The 19,313-nt window shown below is 42.0% G+C and overlaps 2 protein-coding genes across 4 annotated transcripts; one reads left to right on the top strand and one right to left on the bottom strand.

The window, feature by feature from the left end:
* Window positions 1-673: 673 nt before the first annotated feature.
* qpct (glutaminyl-peptide cyclotransferase) lies at window positions 674-9,932 on the bottom strand. 3 transcript variants are annotated; one of them, XM_062396792.1, is made up of 8 exons: window positions 9,554-9,932; window positions 8,805-9,037; window positions 6,244-6,390; window positions 5,581-5,862; window positions 3,403-3,570; window positions 2,874-2,973; window positions 1,923-2,039; window positions 674-1,831 (listed from the first exon to the last, which is right to left on the bottom strand). In XM_062396792.1, exons 2-8 carry the CDS (start codon window positions 8,934-8,936, stop codon window positions 1,614-1,616), a joined length of 1,164 nt encoding a protein of 387 aa, XP_062252776.1. In that variant the 5' UTR covers window positions 8,937-9,037; window positions 9,554-9,932; the 3' UTR covers window positions 674-1,613. The 3 variants fall into 3 exon arrangements, with proteins under 3 accessions (XP_062252776.1, XP_062252777.1, XP_062252778.1); XM_062396793.1 differs by having other exon boundaries at window positions 8,805-9,032; XM_062396794.1 differs by having other exon boundaries at window positions 8,805-8,947.
* Window positions 9,933-10,703: 771 nt separating this feature from the next.
* Window positions 10,704-19,311, top strand: mocs3 (molybdenum cofactor synthesis 3). Its single transcript, XM_062397674.1, has 13 exons — window positions 10,704-10,920; window positions 12,224-12,356; window positions 12,473-12,565; window positions 13,734-13,854; window positions 14,700-14,778; window positions 14,983-15,096; window positions 15,164-15,272; window positions 15,841-15,903; window positions 16,416-16,579; window positions 16,688-16,735; window positions 17,280-17,376; window positions 18,113-18,220; window positions 19,125-19,311. Exons 1-13 carry the CDS (start codon window positions 10,828-10,830, stop codon window positions 19,280-19,282), a joined length of 1,380 nt encoding a protein of 459 aa, XP_062253658.1. The 5' UTR covers window positions 10,704-10,827; the 3' UTR covers window positions 19,283-19,311.
* The last annotated feature ends 2 nt before the right edge of the window (window positions 19,312-19,313 follow it).

The following is a 19,313-nucleotide window of genomic DNA, read 5'->3' as shown; positions in this document are numbered from 1 at the left end:
TAAAGGTTGAAGCTAGGTTACACAACACCCGTTCTCAAAAGAAACAAGAACAAATGGAGTAAGAGTGGGATCGGCACAAAAGTATGGAAGTATAAAATGAAGGTTAAAATAAAGAAATGAAATGCTTCAAAGCAGGCGACTAACATTACTCTACCAGCCAAAAGAACACAACATGAACACAACATGTTGAACCATGTACTTTTAGTCTCCTTCAAGACAGAGGTAAACTGTATGTTGGTGTGCGCTGTTTCTAGGCTTCATAAGGATTTCTGATTGCAGCAAACGGGGGAGTCCGACCCACGTTCGGTTCTCATGGGAGGGGGCTGGATATGGAAGGGGATTTGGGTGGTGTGGAATTCAGGGGAGGTCCTCCCTGATAGGATTAAGTGAATCATGGGATTGTTGTTGTCGAGGTGAGGCTGAAGGATGGAGGGATTGTTTGGTCTGCTGCTAGGAAGAGAGGGCCCAGGCTTCAAGGCTGAGAGAGAGGAACTGTACTGGCCATTCTTGCTTAATGCTATGAGGTCAAAACGACGGGAAAAGGTTCACACTTCCTCAAAGGTCACCTCTCTGTATCATAACGACCAAGCTTCAGAGCAGGATCAGCGTCTTTGCCCCCAGTGTACTCACATTCAAGCAAAGACTTCAAGATCAAAAACTCCCCACGATCTGCTTTGTACTCTGAATCAACATTTATTTTCAGCCTCGAAATACAGGAAGTCCAGATTTGGCATTGTATATTATTCCGGGATCTTCCACTTTAACATCGCTGCTAATACAGAGACGTATAAACAAAGGCAGGCATGAGAAACATCAGCACGGGAAGTTATCCCCGTCGCTATCGGAGATGACAGGATATGAAGTGCTTAATATGTTGTGATAATACAAATACACCCACTTCCTGCCACTGACAGCTTTACAATCCAGACACTGAGCAGATTTACGGGTGGAGAAGAGATGTCACATACCCTGGAGCTGAGGCACACCTTGTGACACATGTGCGTTGCAACATGGTAGTTGTCACATGTAAAACTCATGTGAATGACCTGTTGCAAGTGTCCCCAGTCTGTTCCCATTGTAATTCTGGGAGAGCACACATGAGCAACTTTGGACTTGCCAGGCAATAATTTCATATTTTCAAATTGTTTCCCTCAGAAATTGGAAAAGTCAGGACAACATTTATCATTTATTTTTAACTTCTTGTCCTCATGCCTGATCCTCGGCCTCAGCATTGGCACTGAGACGCCTGCTCACAGGGTAAATGAGGGGTTTAAGGGTGATATAAAGAGAGCAGTGTGGTAAACACAGAAGGTCCTGTGTGCTCATCTCACTGCTGGGGACTAAAGCTGTGAAATCTCAAAGAAACCATTGAGAAAAAGAAGAAGACTGCTTATATATGTATATATATATATATATATATATATACTAAGAAAATATCAGCATTAAAATGGATTTTGATATCATACAGGAGTTCTCATACAAACATATTCTCTGTGTTAGAGAATGCAGTTGGCGGCCGCACACTGGTATTTAAAGAGCCGCTAATGCTATGTCTATAAAATACGAGCTGAGGATCTTTTCTGCATTCAAACATCGAAAGAAACGTCATGATTTTATGGAGCATTCTGTGGATTAGAAGGTACTGATGGTGCTGAAGTGATGGATGTGATGGAAGGGACAGCTGGTCTGGCGCCGAGGTACTCCAGGACAAAGACCTGCATGATCTTGTTGAGGTTCTGAATGGCGGAGCGATCCAGGTTCTGTTCGTTGTCGTCGAACGTGTGCCACACGGTCGGGAACGGTGAGGGGATGAGGTGGAGGACACGTACGCCTGAAAGAGGAGCACAGGATGAGAACCCAAAAGATTTGACACACGTCAAATGAGACCATGTTTAAATGACTGTGTTAATGAGTGTGTGTACCTCTGTTCAGGAATGGTATATGGTCGTCCTGTATGTGGCCGACTGGTTGATCAGGCCAGAAATACTGCACGCTGTTGGGATGATCCGCCAGCTGGTTCATGGAGTGGAGACGCTTTTCTGAGGATACAGGAGGCAAAGAGTGATAATGTGTATCTGTACGTTTAGTTTCATGAAAAAAAAACACTAATGTTTTGGTTTGAGCAGTTTGGAAACATATCCCACGACCACACAAAAGAAGGCACACTTTTGGTTCAAGACCAAATACTGATCTGATATATCAGCTGATATATTTCTATATTTGGAAAAGAAAAATGGCAAAGATCCCTAAGATGTTGTTTTTAAACGCGTGTGAAAAAGAAATGCAATTGAGTCTTGATATTTTACCATTGAACCATAAACTAAATACTTAAGATGAAAAATAAAACAAAAATACCAAACCAAACATAGAACTTGAAGTTTAAAAAGTGAAGATATAAATCTATTCTGCATTGTTCAATATATAAAATGCTCACAAGAATCCTCATACCGTATGATATAAAAGGCTTGTATTGTCCGACATGTTCAATGTGTGACACTATCTGCTTCCAACCAATGTTAAAATAAGTTTAAGTTTAAATAAACAAAAAAAAAAAGATTCTTATTATGGCAACGATTTGAATCTAGAAAGAAGCTATCAGGCCCTTTAATGCTCCGTTACTGAATTTAAAATAAAAAAATAAATGTAATGTCTCTGGTGTAGTCAGAGAGGAAGGGAAAGTTACAGGCTAATTCCAACACTTTGAACTGTCAGCAGATTGGCACATTGGCCTCCGCACACTGACGAATGGCTTTAATGGGACTGGTAATTCATAACTAGTAATTACAGTACAATGACTCATGGCTGATTTGTGGCGGCTGCCTGGCACATCTTCAACGTGCCAGGCAGCAATAGAAGAATGTGAGATCATTCACCAATGTTCTGCAGTCTGGTGAGCCAGGGCGTAGTGCTGGGGAACTGGTTTCCAAAGTGAGGGCTGGGAGCTCCGATCAGGTCCAACAGCATGAGCAGATCCTGGAGGAGGAGAGTCGAGGGGGGAGGATTGTGAACCATGCTGGTGAGAAACCTTTTCTGACATCCTGATGATAAATCTACTGTCCACACGGTCAGATTTTATCTCTGTGTGTCCACACAGGATTTTCTCCATGTTGTGATAAACAGTAGCAGTATCTGGGTAGAGCCAGGATACAGAAATACTGTACATACCAATGAAAGATAATAAATTATCTTTGATAGCAGGACACCCAAGACTCCCAAATTATAAAATATGTGTCTTTGTGAGCTTATGAGATTCCTGAAAACACACACCTGTTTTAGACTTTATTGTGTGTGTGTCTCTGAGTGTGTCAAGATCAGGCATAAGCAGTTTTTCCTGAAATTGATGAGGGTGAGCAAAGGGATGATGTTGTCATTAAGAGAAGGATGAGTAGAAGTGATATGTACTATGCCGTGTAGCTGGTTGGTGTGTGTGGCCCCGGCCGGGTGTGGCGTGCTCTCCATCTTCTGGGCGAGGTGGCGGGAGCCGTAGAGGGAGTCCGTGGGCGTCCAGTGGAAGAGGGCCTCCTCTCCGTCGAAGAAGATCAGCTGCAGGGTCAGGTCGGGGCTGGAGCTCTACAGTGGGAGGTAGAAAAGAAAAAAGTTGTACAGCAATGCCCCAAAAAAGTTTGTTATTTGCACAAGGTTAAGGTAGACAATATCCTTCTATAAGAATTAAAGTTTAAACAAACTTACAGGAAAAACTACATGTGATTTAAGTCTGTTTTTTCAAGGGCGTAACTTTGGGTGGAACATTCGGGGTTTGGGTGGGGTGGGGTGCTTATGGTCACTGCCCATTCAGCTTTAGTTTCGCTAAAACTTAGCCAGTTCCTACAGATTGAAATGCAGTGGTGAAAAAACGTGCAAGTATCCACTACAATTCTGTGGAACCACAACCCCTCGAAAAATAACGAACAACAAAAATTGAATCAAGATGCTTTTTCATATTTTTCATTCTTCATGGTATTGAGATTATGGGGTTGTGGTTATAACCCTACATCCCTCCCCAACCTTGCTTTGCAAATGTACCAGTTCAGTTTTTACTTCATTCAGTTGCTGCCCTCTAGTGGCCATTTAAATGACAGCGACGAAAAAAACAGCAGCAGGGTTAAAAAAAAAAATATATAGTTTTGATTTCATCTCTTAAGATTTGTTCCACATATGCCTCTGTAATGTCATTTTAACCACGTCTCCTATGTGGGGAATCAGCTGCGACTGATTCCATGTCCTCCTCCTCCGATGTGTTTGTATTCAGAGGGATTCTTATTCCCTCAGTGAGCTTTGTGACAGACAGGCCGAGGCCGAGGAACGTGTCCCTTGGCTGATCTCCACGTCACAGAGTCTGTCACTCTCCGCCCTATAGACGAGACTTTCAACTGTCACATGGGAAACGTATGAATGCTAAGTGTTTCCCCTCTGCATCTCTTGTACATGCAACTACTAAATATTGCTGGTGGCAAATAAATGTTTACGACTATAAGAAAGAAAAAATAATTTCAATGTGGGTTGTGTTCCAAGTGAAAATGAGATCGAGTGTGGATATTTACAGAGGTTTGTTTAAATAATCAAATTTGTACACAAATCAACATGCAGACTGTTTAGTAAAATCTGTAATCTCTTATTGAATGACTCATTGGAAATGCTTACAGGAAAAGGCTGGTGAGATGAAATCACCATAGCCCCACAAATAACTGCAATATTTATTACATTTTTGTTGCCGTAAAGAAATTAAAATCATCAATAAATGTCGTATTTGTCAATACTGGTCTTTCCACGAGATTTGTCAAAACCTAAACAGAAAAGCGATCCTACTAACAGGTATTGTCATTATAGCCCAACCGTGTTAAACGATGGCTTAATCCTCCATTGCCTTTTTTTTTTTATTATGCCGACTAACGAAACATCCATGTGAGCTTTGTCCAAGGGGCGAGGTATTTGCAACATAGGGACATGGACTATCATTTTAATCATAAAATGTATTATCATTATTATTATTACTATCCTGCAGTTATAAATACTAACTGATGTGCCAAATGCAAATAGGTCCCAATAAATTTGCTATACGTATTCTTGATTGAGTACCATTTGCTACAAACTACAATTCCCAGGTTGTTAAGTAAATGACTCAGCCCTTTGTCCAAATGAAGCTTTATATTTGTGACCTATTTTTAAAGAGAGACATCGTTCGCGTGATTGTCATCGACACTTGTTGACTGGCAGAAAAATGTAGAATAACACCTCAATAACAACAGTCTTATCTACGAAGCTCAACTTTGTTTTCATTGCAACACTGATAAAATGTCTTCTAAGGAAGCATTCTTCTTCTTACACCTCGGCTTGAAGTGAAAGCTGTTTCCAATGTTTACGTGATGAAAAGGGATGTCCACCCAGTTCTGATAACGTCTGCCATGTTTGGCCTTGTTATTCAAGAGCTTACTGGTGTTGACTCTGTGTGTAGGACTTTCCAGTGATTCATGAGTACAATTCAAGTTATTACGACATCACGATATCTAATGCACTCTGGATGCATTATGAAGAAGATGTTTGACTTATTATACATGCAAGTCAATTGTTAGCCCACTACACCTTCTGAGTCTTCAGCTCTTCATCCAGGGCTCGCGCCACCTCCAGCATCATGGCACAGGGAACGGCAGAGTCGGTGGCGCCCTGGAACTCCCTCCCGTGCCACTGTGGCGGGTAGTACTTGGAGTCATAGTGACAGGCCAGAACCAGGCGGCGCTGGGCTGACGGGTTGAGGGTGGCGACCAGGTTGGTGAAGGGCAGAGGGCCGTAGGGGGTTTGTGACCTAAACTTGTCCTCTGTGACCTCCCAGCCGGCGCCCATCGAACCAAGGGTGGTTTTGATATGCTGGAAGGAAGATGAACACACACACATGGACGTATTACTAGTTAGCAAAGAGTGCTCCACCACTTATCACCCCATGAGAAACTAACGGGTGTATGTCCGTTGCAGATAACCTGTGAAAAGGAATAATTGTATTAAGATCTGTCACGTTTTGTAATGAAACAGCATTTTGTGATTATTGACAAAACAATAAGACATCAAATGTGTTTAAAAAAACAGTAGGATATCAGCTGATATCCGATGTCTTTAGTTGCCGTGATGTTGGTAGATGTAAATGTGGCGTTCTCCCCAGACTAAGACATTTTTCTTGCCAATTACTATCAAATATCTTTCACAACAAACTGCATAGGGTTGTGGTCTAATTCCATCAAACGATGATCCCACCTCCTGCACAGCTTGGCTGCCCGAAGAGCCCGGGTACCTGGTGACCAACAGCGGCCTCAGATCCCTCTGCCACATCTGCTCCAGATCTGTGTGAGACACCGCCGTGAGAATCTCATCCTGCGTCAGTGTCACTGCTCGGTGATGGAGCTGAACGGGACCGGAAGAAAGAAAAACAAGATGAGACGACATGGTTTCAATTGTTATTTAAAGAGGAAATACAGGTGCACATAGAGGAACTATTCTAAGGTCTCATTGTGGTGTGTGATCATGTTAATCACTGTTAGAATGTTATATACAAACATTATCATGTTTACAAATATTTTCCATCAGCGTTCCGGTTCAACAACCTGTTACTAAGGGCAGTGGAAATCTTCCTGTTATGGATTTAAATGGAGCAACAATGTGGATGACACATAGAGTGAATAACCACTGTCAGTGACTCACATCAGTCAAAACACCCGTTTATTACTGGAAACTACAAACGGGGAGGTTTATTTCAGTATTTAGGATTTGATAATGACATCTCAGGAAAATATCCATTTAAAAACTGAATTACTAACAGTGAGCTACTTTAATATCAGCTATAACAACGTGTAGAGAAACCAGATGGTATTTTCATGTAAAAAAAATTTAAATAAACAATTAGAATTCACTCTAACATCTCCTCAGCGAGAGACTGAACAGCCAATTAAAGTTGTGTGAACTGTCGCTGATTGAGGGGCTTCATATACGCACAATGGCTGCTTTACTGAATCAGGGATCCACAGAAGAGTGAGGGGCTCTTTTTCTCGAAGACACAGCCCCTTGCAAATCAATGTATTTGTGCATCTTAAGCAACACAATATGGGCTCAGATTCATGTTCCAAGCTGAGTGTCAGTCCGGTGTGCTCATGATTGTGGTCAGAGGTTTAAGAGAAACATATCGATCCTTCGATCCCATGGTTCTGTTTTCATTTGGTCTCAAAGTTCAGCTGCTAAGCACCACGGTTGTCCGGGTAACAACCTGAACTGACATGGAGGAGGGGGGGGGGGGCAGAGCTGATTGTGAATGTCAGAGCACTGTCAATGCATGCGTGTGTTTGTGTATGTGTGTGTGTGTGTGTGTGTGTGTGTGTGTACAATTCCAGCCTCGCAGATAACAGAAATTCTGGGTAGTAATGGTGGAAGTGACAAACATATAGTGAAATTATCCAATCCAGATAACAAGCCCTGTCTGTTTGGTTATGGGTTTGTTTATTTGTTTATCTGCTTTTAAGCAAGATTACACAAAAATATCCAAACTGATATCCACGAAGCTTGGTGGATGGATGTGAAATGGGTCACAGGAAGAACCAGTCACATTTTGGTATGGATCTGGATCAGGTGGTGGATTACATTTTTTTCAACTTTCTTCAACATTGAGGGTTTTGCGACATTTTCCCTTATTGGCGAGTTCAATTAATCATTTAGTCTTTACCATTTCAAAAAACAGTGAAAATATAGCGAGCATATTTCCAGAACACCCAGGGATTGTCATTAAGTCCAAAACACAATGAAATTCAATTTACAGTGAGAGTTATCACATAGGATCGGACGGGAATATTAAACGTTTGGCACTTACTGAATAACTTCAACAATGAACTGATGAAGTGACTGATTAACTGACATCACATTGTAGCCCTGCTCAAGAGACGTATGTCAGCTAAATAAGCTTCTTTTAAAGGGACATAACAGTACTACACGTTTGTTCTTCCTCCTACAGTTTGGCGTGACTATCCTTTCGGGGCACATTCCCTCAGTCTGTCCATTTACAACAGAATAAACACTCACTTGCAAAACATGGACCACACTACTTGCTGACTCTGAGTCCTGTAATCAAACAGTGGCACAAGCATAGTGCCCGAGGTATAATTATGTGGTCATGTGATCCAAAGAGCTGGTGGGGCTCACTGAGCTCAGAGAGGGTTAAATTGGGGGGTCCACTTAGAGGTCTATAAATACCTCAGACCTGCAATTGGAGGATCAATGATGAGGACGGTGCTGCCATAGCAACCAGGCAAAGAGAAGAGGAGGAAAACACAGATGAGGGAACAGGAGTGGCCAGGCATGTACCCCAGGTGCATCTCAGGGGGATTACACAAGCAGTGCCAAGAATCTGAGCACACGACTGCTGGGATATCATGAATATTCATGTTGGATTAATGTAAAAGATGGATTCAAACATGTTATTGCCTATTTTATAATAAATAACAGTAAGCACTGGGGATATTTCATTCAAACGGAAACGTGCACAGGCAGTGGCAAAATATCCACTGAAATTCATTGCATTTCCCCAATACTATTGCTAAATAAATTGAGTACACACACATGATATAGTATGATGCAAACTGTAATATCTTTATCAAATGACGATTCAAATGAATAATTGGGAGTTAATCAAGCAACCAATCACATGAGCCTCGTAAAAAACACTGACTGTGGCAAGTTAAAAAAAAAATGGCTCCACTTTTTCAGACACTTATCTGATTGACTGAATGTACAAATGTGACTGAACCTGGTCAAGCGTTGAGAGTAAGTCTTACCTTTTCCTGTGTCCAGGGGATTGCAGTGGCGCAGTGGATGAATGTGAAGCAGATGAACACAGTGTAGAATATGTGCATTGTGGAGGCACCCTGGCTCCGCTCGGCCATCGCTGCTGTGGCTCCTCTGCACATTCCTCTCCCTCCTGTGTGAGAGCTCACAGGATTGTTGCAGTCATGTGAAGAGCAAGAGGGAGGACCTGAGGCTCTTTACACCACAGCGTCACCATACTGCTCTGTGTGTGGGTGTGTGTGCGTGTGTGTATTTGTGTGTGTGTGTGTATGTGTGTGTGTGTGTGGGGGGCAATATTGACATAGTGATACAAAATAAGATAATTGGTCGTTTTCACCACCAAACCAACAGTGTAGGTCAAAGGACATAATCCAATGAGACCTATCGTGTCCTCTGATTATTGGACAACATTTTAAATAGGACAAAAAATAAAATTTGACAAAAGAATGCATATACTTGTCTCATAATGTATTAACAAACTAACAAACTAACAAACTAACTAACTAACTAACTAGTTAACCAGGCAGTAAAACTTATTACCCAATAATATATTACTTTTGATAATTTATGTTTCATACAATTACGGACTAATAATACTGAAATAAGATACAATAATTAAATAAATAATCAAATACCCCATTACTAAATCATAAATCCCTTATTTGATCAAATATTTTCTATATATAGACATAATAAAACAACTAATTCATAACTTAAGTATTTTCGTCTTATTTCTCACTCAGAAGGCGGTGCAGGTTCTGGTCCAGGCTCTGGTCATCTCACGTCTAGATTACTGTAACTCCCTCCTGGCAGGTCTACCTGCTACTGCCATCCGACCTTTGCAGCTCATCCAGAATGCAGCAGCTCGACTGTTTTTTAACCAACCGAAATTCACTCACACTACTCCTCTCCTCCGCTCCCTTCACTGGTTTCCAGTGGCTGCTCGCATCCGGTTCAAAACACTAGTACTTGCGTACCATGCTGTGAACGGATCCGGTCCAGTCTACATCCAGGACATGGTCAAACGTTACACCCCACCCCGTTCACTCCGCTCTGCTTCGGCTAATCGGCTCGCTGCTCCCTCACTGCGAGCTAAACACTCATCAAAAACACGACTGTTTGCCGTCCTGGCTCCTAAATGGTGGAATGAGCTCCCCATTGACATCCAGACATCAGAAAGTTTACACATCTTCCGCCGAAAACTAAAAACATACCTCTTCCGCCTTTACCTTGAATAAAAAGAAATAAAAAAAAAAAATAAATAAATAACAACTTTTGAAACTAACACTTTAGTAGCACTTAAATGGCACTTAATTATAGGACTTTGTAGTTTTGCTTTATTTTGAAGAAATTGTACTTTCTTGATTCTTGTCGTCCTTGGTATGTACCCTCGGGTTTGAATGCACTTATTTTAAGTCGCTTTGGATAAAAGCGTCAGCTAAATGAAATGTAATGTAATATAATAATGGACTTATTAGGTCAAAAATTAAATAATATCTGCCATATATAATTGTGAGGGTTCTTATACTGGAAATACTTATTTCATTTTTTTTGTCTATTTTCTTTTCTTTTCTGTATTTCACAAAATCTTGATTCAACATTACGTTATTTTTAAGCAAATTAAAAAGATGTCAACATCAATTGTGAGGTAAATATAATGAAACGACAAACCACAATCGAGATGATGATAGAAAACGTAAAGGACACAGTTAATTATAAAAAATGATCTACAATAATTTAACAAAAGAGGAAGGCATTAAGTTCGATTTATGGAAATAATTCATTTTATCAAATTTCTTTTCTTTTTCCTGTTAAATACATTTTCCTATTGAGCCCATTCACAGCGCATCGACGTCATCTACCACGTGGTCTCATTTCACGTGGCATAACCCGGAAGTACGTTGCCTGGTCTGCTCCACACTCTGTTCGCAGATACAAAGTCTGTCCTGGTGACACGCTGTTGATCGTTTCCTAACAGAAGTGTCGTGCTCGTGTTGAGCAGCAGCAGCGAGGATGTGCGAGGAGCTGCGCAGTTTGAAAGCTCAGCTCAGGGAGCAGGAGAGAGACCTGGATGCTCTGAGGAAGAAGCTGGCTCAGCTGGAGAAGGTATGGAAGTTTAATGAAAATGACCAATATTTATACACTTGTTAAATTAAAGTCTTTCAATGTTTAAAAAGTGTCATAAAGCAATAGGGCAGTAGCTTAATTTTATCATTTGAATAGAGCTACATGCTACATAAGGTTAGCAAAACAGCCCGTTTCACCCAGGTTCTCCTATGTGTAGTAGAACACAGATACTCCACCTAGCTAGTTGTCATATGCATTTCCTGTTGACATGCTGATACAGGTGGCAGTTCAGTGAGATCAGTGCTGGTGATGCTGTGATATCCTCCCCCCTCATGTGTGTGAAGAGGAAACTTAATTTATTGATCTCCTTTAGAACCCCATCTTCAACTAAGACCCCAGTAATGATGGATATGCACATGGTCAACCATGTCAACAAAACAGATCATTATCACCTCTGGGAACAGGGGATGTTTTGAAAAGAAGGTTGAGGGGAAGGGTATTCAGCTGCAATATGCAAACTTCCCCACTAGATGTCACTTAATTCTCCGCACTGAACCTTTAAAGTGTTTGGAATAAGACATCACATGTTATAATGAATGACGTCTGAGGACAATGAGCCCAGTTCTTTAAAAGGAGAGAGTGATCACAGAACACCCATGTAACATCATGTCAAAAATCTCTCTCCTCATCTCATTTTCATCCGCTTATCCGGGGTCGGGTCGCGGGGGGAGCAGCTCAAGCAGGGGGCCCCAGACTTCCCTTTCCCGGGCCACATTGACCAACTCTGACGGGGGGATCCCGAGGCGTTCCCAGGCCAGTGTTGAGATATAATCTCTCCACCTAGTCCTGGGTCTTCCCCGAGGTCTCCTCCCCACTGGACGTGCCTGAAACACCTCCCAAGGAAGGCGCCCAGTGGGCATCCTTACCAGATGCCCGAACCACCTCAGCTGACAAAGATGTCAAAAATAAGATACATAAATACTTGCTAATGCAATCTTATACTAATGTGATAAAATAATAAATAAACATGTTTTTAATCTACCAAATAAAAATATACTTTATCATCATAAATGACAGAAAATAGACTCCCAAGTCCAAACTGGATATTTCAGAATTAATCAGAGGCAGTTACCAGATCAAATCTTGAAGTTTGTAAGGACATCAAATCCCTTATGATGTAGCAGCACTCCGTTAGCTGTATTGCCTGTAGAGCTAAAGAGTGACATAATCAAAGATTGTGATGTTATAGAGGTACTGTAGATTGATGCCAAATGGACCAAAGCTCCTGAACAAACTAGTGTCCTTTTATTTGATCTAATAATCGTCTTGTGTTGTAATTCAGAGTCACACTCCAGCACTGGAGCTCCATGACAAAGTGACGCCCCTCACCCCACTGAAAGCCAAGCCGGCCCTGAGCAACGAGGACATCATGCGGTACAGCAGACAGCTCCTGCTGCCTGAGCTGGGTGTACAAGGTATGGAAGACCACATGCAGTGTCATTCTAGGATACAGCCGAGTAAGCACTCTGTCAAGTCAGTTCTATTTTATGGTGTGACTCATCACAACAGAGAACGTCTGGACTGTCCACAGGTCAGCTGAACTTATCCAAGACGTCAGTGCTGGTTGTTGGCTGTGGAGGACTCGGCTGCCCCCTGGCGCAGTACCTAGCAGCAGCAGGCATCGGTAGGTGGTCTACTTGTGAAACCCATCCAAGCTGATTCAATCATTATCCCTTCTGTAATTTTCATCAGATACTAAATGTATAAATTTAGTGTTATGAAATCTTGACATGTCAAGTGTTTCGTCTTGAATCAGCAGAATCTAAAATTAGTAAAATGGTTCCAGGGGCTTTTAAATTAAATAGGGAGGGGAGAGGTTTGTAAGATGTGTATCCCAGTACTCATTTTAGTGCTGTATAATGAATACAATCTGGTGTACAGTGAAAACGTACTACAGAGAAAAGAGTATATTCAATTTATGACATATTTATTTAAGTTTTCTTTGGCCGTTGAACAACACCATTGTTTATCTAACTGAGGATAACTGTTGGAGTTTGTTTACAGGCATGTTAATAACAGCATGCTGGTTAACAGTGGTTGGATGTAACAAATACATTTACTTCCTCACTTTCCTTAAGAACATTTTTCCTGTGCTTTATAAAAGTAGTTTTATTTGTGGGTACTTTTCACTCTGAATCCTCTACAGATATCAGCAAATATCTGTACTTTCTAATCCACAGAATTGTATAATACATTTTGTTACATGTTCACAAAGTTTAAAAGTAATCACTAAATAAAGGGGAAGGGATCCACTGATCTTCAATGAGAGCAGCAGCAGCATCACTGGTGAAGAAACATAAAGTATTTTCAGTATCAACATCTGCAGCGTTCTTTATTAATATGACATCTGTGTTATTCTTGTACTAAACAGAATATGTGGTAGAGATAGCTAATGGTGTAATTGAGTGTTGCATTAGGAAACAAGCTACTCTGGGCAATTACTTTTACTTGTAAAACTTAAAGCATATTTGAACACAAGTACTTACTTACTTTTACTCAAGTAGAAAAGTTAATGTGGTACTTTTCATGCACATTTTTTTGTTATTTGTACTTTTACTTGAGTAAAATGTTTGAGTACTTTCTCTACAACTGCTGGTTAGGGACAGAATCACTGAGAGAAATTCTGAGAAAAGGCAAAGACCGAGTGCTATAGATAGAAAGTACCAGTGGAGTCTGCCAAACACATCCTGTTCAATTTGACTTTAATTGTCACGATTCACAAGCATCATCTTGTCACTTTGTCATTTATTCTGAAGCTTTTCTGTCTGACCTGTTCCTCTGTGTCTCTGCAGGGCGTCTGGGTCTGCTGGACTACGACCAGGTGGAGCTCAGTAACCTGCACAGACAGGTGCTGCACGGGGAGGAGAACCAGGGCCAGGCCAAGGCTCTGTCCGCTGCCAATGCAGTGAGAAGGTACTGACTGGTACCCGTGCATACTTAAAAAAAAACTGATCCTACCTAGAATTACACATAGTGTCGTACAGTATACAGTACATAGAGGTCAATCTTACCAATCCTCTCCTAGATTTAAAGTGTTTGAGATAATGTATTCCTGCGCACTTGTGCCAAATTTGACCTGAAAGTATTTATTAGTAAATTAAATATAAATAAATGCTCAGTAACAAGGATAATTGGTGTATTTATGTGTCCTTGGGTTGCTGTGTAATGTATGCTGGCGCACTCCAGTCTCACCACAGATTATATTTGGTTGTGTATTCCTCCCCAGTCTGCAAATATTGTGTAAACATGTTATTTCAGAGGCAGCTTTTCTCCCTCACAGTCGGCCTACTGTGGTTAGCACACACACAGTGACGACACACGGCCACAAGAGGGCGTCATTTCACTGACTTGCAAAGAGAAGGACAGTGTTTTTATGCTGCATTACACTAACACTACAAAGTATTCCTTCTTTTATTGTTCATTGTTCATTGATAAGTTAAGCTGTGTGCACAGTGCATGAGCATTTATTAGCTCCATCACCTCTTTGACGGCTGAGAGATGGACAGCACAGATTAACAGGGGGGTTGGGTTGGGGAGGGAGGCGGCCGTCATGTGACTCCGATCCCATGTCCCATTCAAAGCTCACATGTTGTTGTTTTTGAGCTGTTCTTGCTTTAACTGAAACACCAGCACCGCCCTGACATGGGCTTTGTTTTTAAAGGTCAATAGTACTTATGTAATGCTGCTCTGTTTGGTTTGAATCAGACAATTATAGACGATCATAACCGGCTTCTGTGAATCTGACGTATTGTCTGCAGGTTGAACTCCACTGTCGAGTGTGTTCCCTACCACCTGCAGCTTTCGTCGGAGAACGCCTTGCAACTCATCCAACAGTATCCTGCCGCCTCACAGTCCTCCACCTACATCTGTTCCGCAGATCTGCTGCTGGCTAATTCTTTGTCATGAATATTTCCTACAGCTGCCGCCCGCTACGTCCATTTCAAGCTTATTGTTTCCTTTCAGAATTTTGCAGAAACCTACTAACTGATCTCGTATATTTTCAAACTCTGGTGACACCTTGACTTTGCTGACGTCATGTATGACATCGTGGCCGATTGCTCAGACAATGTCCCCACTCGCTATCTGGTGAATGACGCCTGTGTCCTCAGTGGGAAACCTCTGGTGTCAGCAGGCGCCCTGAGGATGGAGGGACAGGTGAGGCCGGAAGCCTTCGCAGTGGCCCCGCTCTCTGATCTGTAAATTAATTTCTGTGTCTCTCTAGTTGACAGTATATAATTACCGTGGAGGCCCCTGCTACAGATGTCTGTACCCAGTGCCCCCTCCCCCAGAGACGGTAACCAACTGTTCCGACGGAGGGGTGCTAGGAGTGGGTGAGTGTTTTTTACGCCCAGGTCGCGCTGGATGCGTGAGTGGTGCACGTGCGTCACGGAACATCTGGCTTGTTATTGGCGCCCATGTTATCAGGTTGGAGCGTTTACACTGCCTCAGGCGCCTCAGCTGCCTGTGAGCCGTGCTGCCCTTCAGGAGAGTCGGGGTCTCGCCTGTTTTAACACCAAGCGGTTCACAAAATACCCAGTGATCTTACGCCACAGTGTCCATGTCTGTCTGTCTAATGTGACACAAATAGTTGCAACACTTGCTGTACCTGTTACAAAGTAAAAGGGCTTTAGTGTTTCTGTTGACTGAATCAGTTCACCTCAAATTTGTATTTATACTGCAGGACTAGGAGAAGCATGGCTGTAGACATGAGTCCTGGCATTCTGTTGAGTACTTATATTCACAGAAATACAGGAGGCAAAGCAGCAGATCAACTACACAGCCGGAACACTCTGCACGTGCACCCAGTGTGGCCCGGGCCTTACTTGTCCTGAAGACATTCACTTCACAAAAAGCACAGTCTTTGTAGTTCATAGTAATCGTTTTCCACTTTTCTTGAAGTTCCAGGGACAATGGGCTGCTTGCAGGCCTTAGAAGTCATGAAGATCGCCTCTGGACTCGGCTGTATCCTTTGATTTTCCATCACTCACTCCCACGTTGCATGCAGAACCACCCCTGACCAATTTGTTCAGGCGTTGCGATGAATCAGCACTCATCAACGGCCAGAAGGGATTTCATTGTAATCAAAGTCAGTGATGAGAAGTGCTGATTTGTGCCGCTCTGATGAAACAAAACAAAAACAGGAATATTTTAGTTTCCCTCCTGTGGAGTCCGCTCACTACTCATGGGCCATTGTCTCCTGAAGCCTCTGTGGTTTCAGCGCTCACATGCTTATCTGGAGACTCACGTCAGAGAATAGACTCACTCTGTCGGGCCCTTCTGATCTGCATTGTGATACTCGCGCCAACACCTGGCTCTGATGCGTCAGCCCGGGGGAACAGTACAGTGTTGTTTTTCATACAACGTGTTGCTACGGTGTTCATACACGACTGGGACACACGCCTGCTGATTCTATGAATCAAGCCGCGCGGCGATCCTCTGAACAAAGTGGCTTTATCTTTGACTGGGCGCTCCAGCTTCCTGCGGCCAGAATTTGCTGATGTTTGACGCTCAAGACGCCAGATTCAGGTCCATCAAGCTGCGGCCCAAGCAGGCTGGCTGCGCAGTGTGTGGAGAGAAGCCCAGTGTGACCAAGCTTGTGGACTATGAGAGCTTCTGTGGGTCGGCCGCCACAGATAAGGTTGGTCACGAGAGATGAAACAGATGTGACTGAACATGACACGGCACATGTAATTTCCCCTTAATCATCAGAAAATTCTCTTATTTTCTCATTTCCCCTGTGTTTCAGTGCCGCAAACTCAACCTCCTCTCCGGGAATCAGAGGATCACTGTACAGGTAGGGAGTATATCCAACGCAGCAGTCAGCCATTGCGTGACTTCCTCTATTTAGTGCTGTTTATTGTATGATTACTCACAATTTTCTCCGTTTTCATTTGCATTCATAAACTGATTAGATCTCAGCGCTGACCCAGCCCCAAATGGGAAATGACTTAAAATGTGCCTGTAGATTTTCTATGGGAAAGAAAAACATGTTCCATTTGGCAGCAGGAGCAGCGGCGATGGGATTGCATCTGTTTATATTTCTGCAGAATCTGCACTTTCAAAGCCGCTGAGTCATTAAACACAGCGATGGGGATCATGATTGATTGGGCTGTAATCGAGATTGGGCAAAGGGGCTCCAGTCAGAAACCGTGTTGTTTCCTGTGATTTAAGGAGAAGCAGTTAAAAACGCTTGTATTACTCCACAAATCCAACATTTAGCTGCAAGTCATTTAGGTTTCCCCGTTTAACTGTGGATACTAATCAATGTCTTTATCCCAAAAATATAGCCACACCTCTTCCCTCTCTCTCTAAGTTGTGCTGTTTTGATATAATTCCAGGATTATAAATCGATATTGGACAACGCTGAGCCCCATCTTTTGTTGGACGTGCGCCCTCTTGTGGAGGTGGACATTTGCCACTTGCCCTTCTCTCTCAGTATCCTTTTGATGATGAAGCCACAGGAAACTCTCTCACTGTGTCATAATTCTGTACTTTGACTTCATCTTTATCTGAGCCTGACTGATACTTATATTAAGGAGTAAAAAAAGTAATATATATATATATATATATATATATATATATTAGATTTTCAAGATTCTCAAACCTTTATGACAAAGCAAAGTAACTGCGGTTTGATGTTTCAAAGTTAACCATAAACTTTATTATTTATTATAATTGACTATAGATAAAAAAAAAACATTAATACAAAACCAATATCTAGAGCTTTAATTAAGAAAACAAACTGTTAACATAAATGCTCCTTATTTCCCATGAAGCACCACTAGGTTGTCTTGGTTTGCCCTCTACACGTTCCAAAAGGCGAATGCTTCCTTTTGTAACACGTCAGTTCAGAGGAGCGTGTGATTTTTGTTGGTCATTGTCATTTTTGCGCTGATTTATAGTTACAACCATTAGTTTGGTGGCGGTTAAATTTCTTCACTCAAGCTGGATTTGCAATTGGCTATTTTAAAGTTAGCGTCCCCAGAGGTCAGTGATGCTCTAAAACTTTGAAATGAAGAAATCGGTGCAAATTAGCAAAATTCTGACTGATGCTCAATGTCACTGACCCGACTCTGAGAGGTTAATATGGTCAAACAGTTATATTGGTCAGGCTCTAATGTTTTATCACTTTTTTTTCCTGTTTGATTATTTCCCTTCATATTCCTGTCAGACATCCCACTCGCCCGTCTAGAGGAGAGAGAGAGTGGACATATGCAGTTATTCCAGGAGCGAATCGGCCAGTTGAAGCAGCAGACGGCAGGTGACCGCCGGCCTCCAGGTAACGTGACAAATTGCCATTCGGGCTCCGTACACGCTGTTTGAGATGAGCAGACGCGTAGAGACGTCCGTGTCCTTCTCACTGTCCCCTGTGTCTGTGGGCCAGAGGCTCACGTTGGACACCCAGTAGAAGGTTGTAAGGAGGTTGCTAGGTGACCTCTTTTCCAAAACAAGCGGTCAACCTGAGCAGCTGGCCTGCTTCAGAGAAATGAATACTCAAAACGTTATTTTGGTGGTGGTGCTCTGGATTCACTGTGCGGAGCTTTCTGTATCAATGAGCTAAATTTAGGTTTTGCGGAGTTTTATCTTTAATACTTCAGTCTTGATTGTGAATTATTCAAATTCAAATCTTGTTAACTCAGATTTGATTATTTTTAACTTTTTACCTGCTCATAAATTAAACACAGAATTTTCATCGGCTTTCTGTCCATGGTGTAGAATGGGTCAAGGAAGAACTCTTCAGATATTGGTCAGATCCAGGAATATCGTTTTTACTTTCTTCATCATTTTGGTCCATTTTTTAAGCAATAATGAGATCTTTATGTCAAAGTTTAGACGTGTAGAGTTCTAATATCTGTGAATAGGTGAAATTTAGTGTAGATCTAAATAATAATCCAGATGGTCATTCAAAATTCATATTTTTATTAGGAATGATTTTAATTCTGTTACCATACAGTAACAAATCTAGTCTGATTTTAACGTGAGCAGTTTGGAGACGTTTCTACATACATGGCATATGTATCTGATCTCAATATGCTGAATTGGTGTTAAAGATGCCAATCAGCCATGGTGTATGTTCTCTGTCCTCTTCCAGTTTGCAAGTTGACTCTAAAGCGAATTCTCCTTATAATTTAGTCCCATCATTGTGACCATACTGTGACAGCTCTGTGTGTTATCTCCCCCAGTGTATGTGATCTGTAAGCTGGGTAACGACTCTCAGAAAGCGGTGCAGCTGCTGGAGGAGATGAGTGGATCTGAAGTGGACAGTATCACACTGAAGGACATCCGCGGAGGCCTCGCGTCCTGGTCAAAGAAAATAGACCCCACATTTCCACAGTATTGATCCATCAATAAACTTTTATTTGAACAATTGC

The sequence above is a fragment of the Platichthys flesus genome, chromosome 10, assembly GCF_949316205.1.
Source record: "Platichthys flesus chromosome 10, fPlaFle2.1, whole genome shotgun sequence".
Lineage (NCBI taxonomy): Eukaryota > Metazoa > Chordata > Actinopteri > Pleuronectiformes > Pleuronectidae > Platichthys > Platichthys flesus.
Note: the sequence above shows the minus strand (reverse complement) of the source record. Positions and strands in the feature narration are given on the sequence as shown.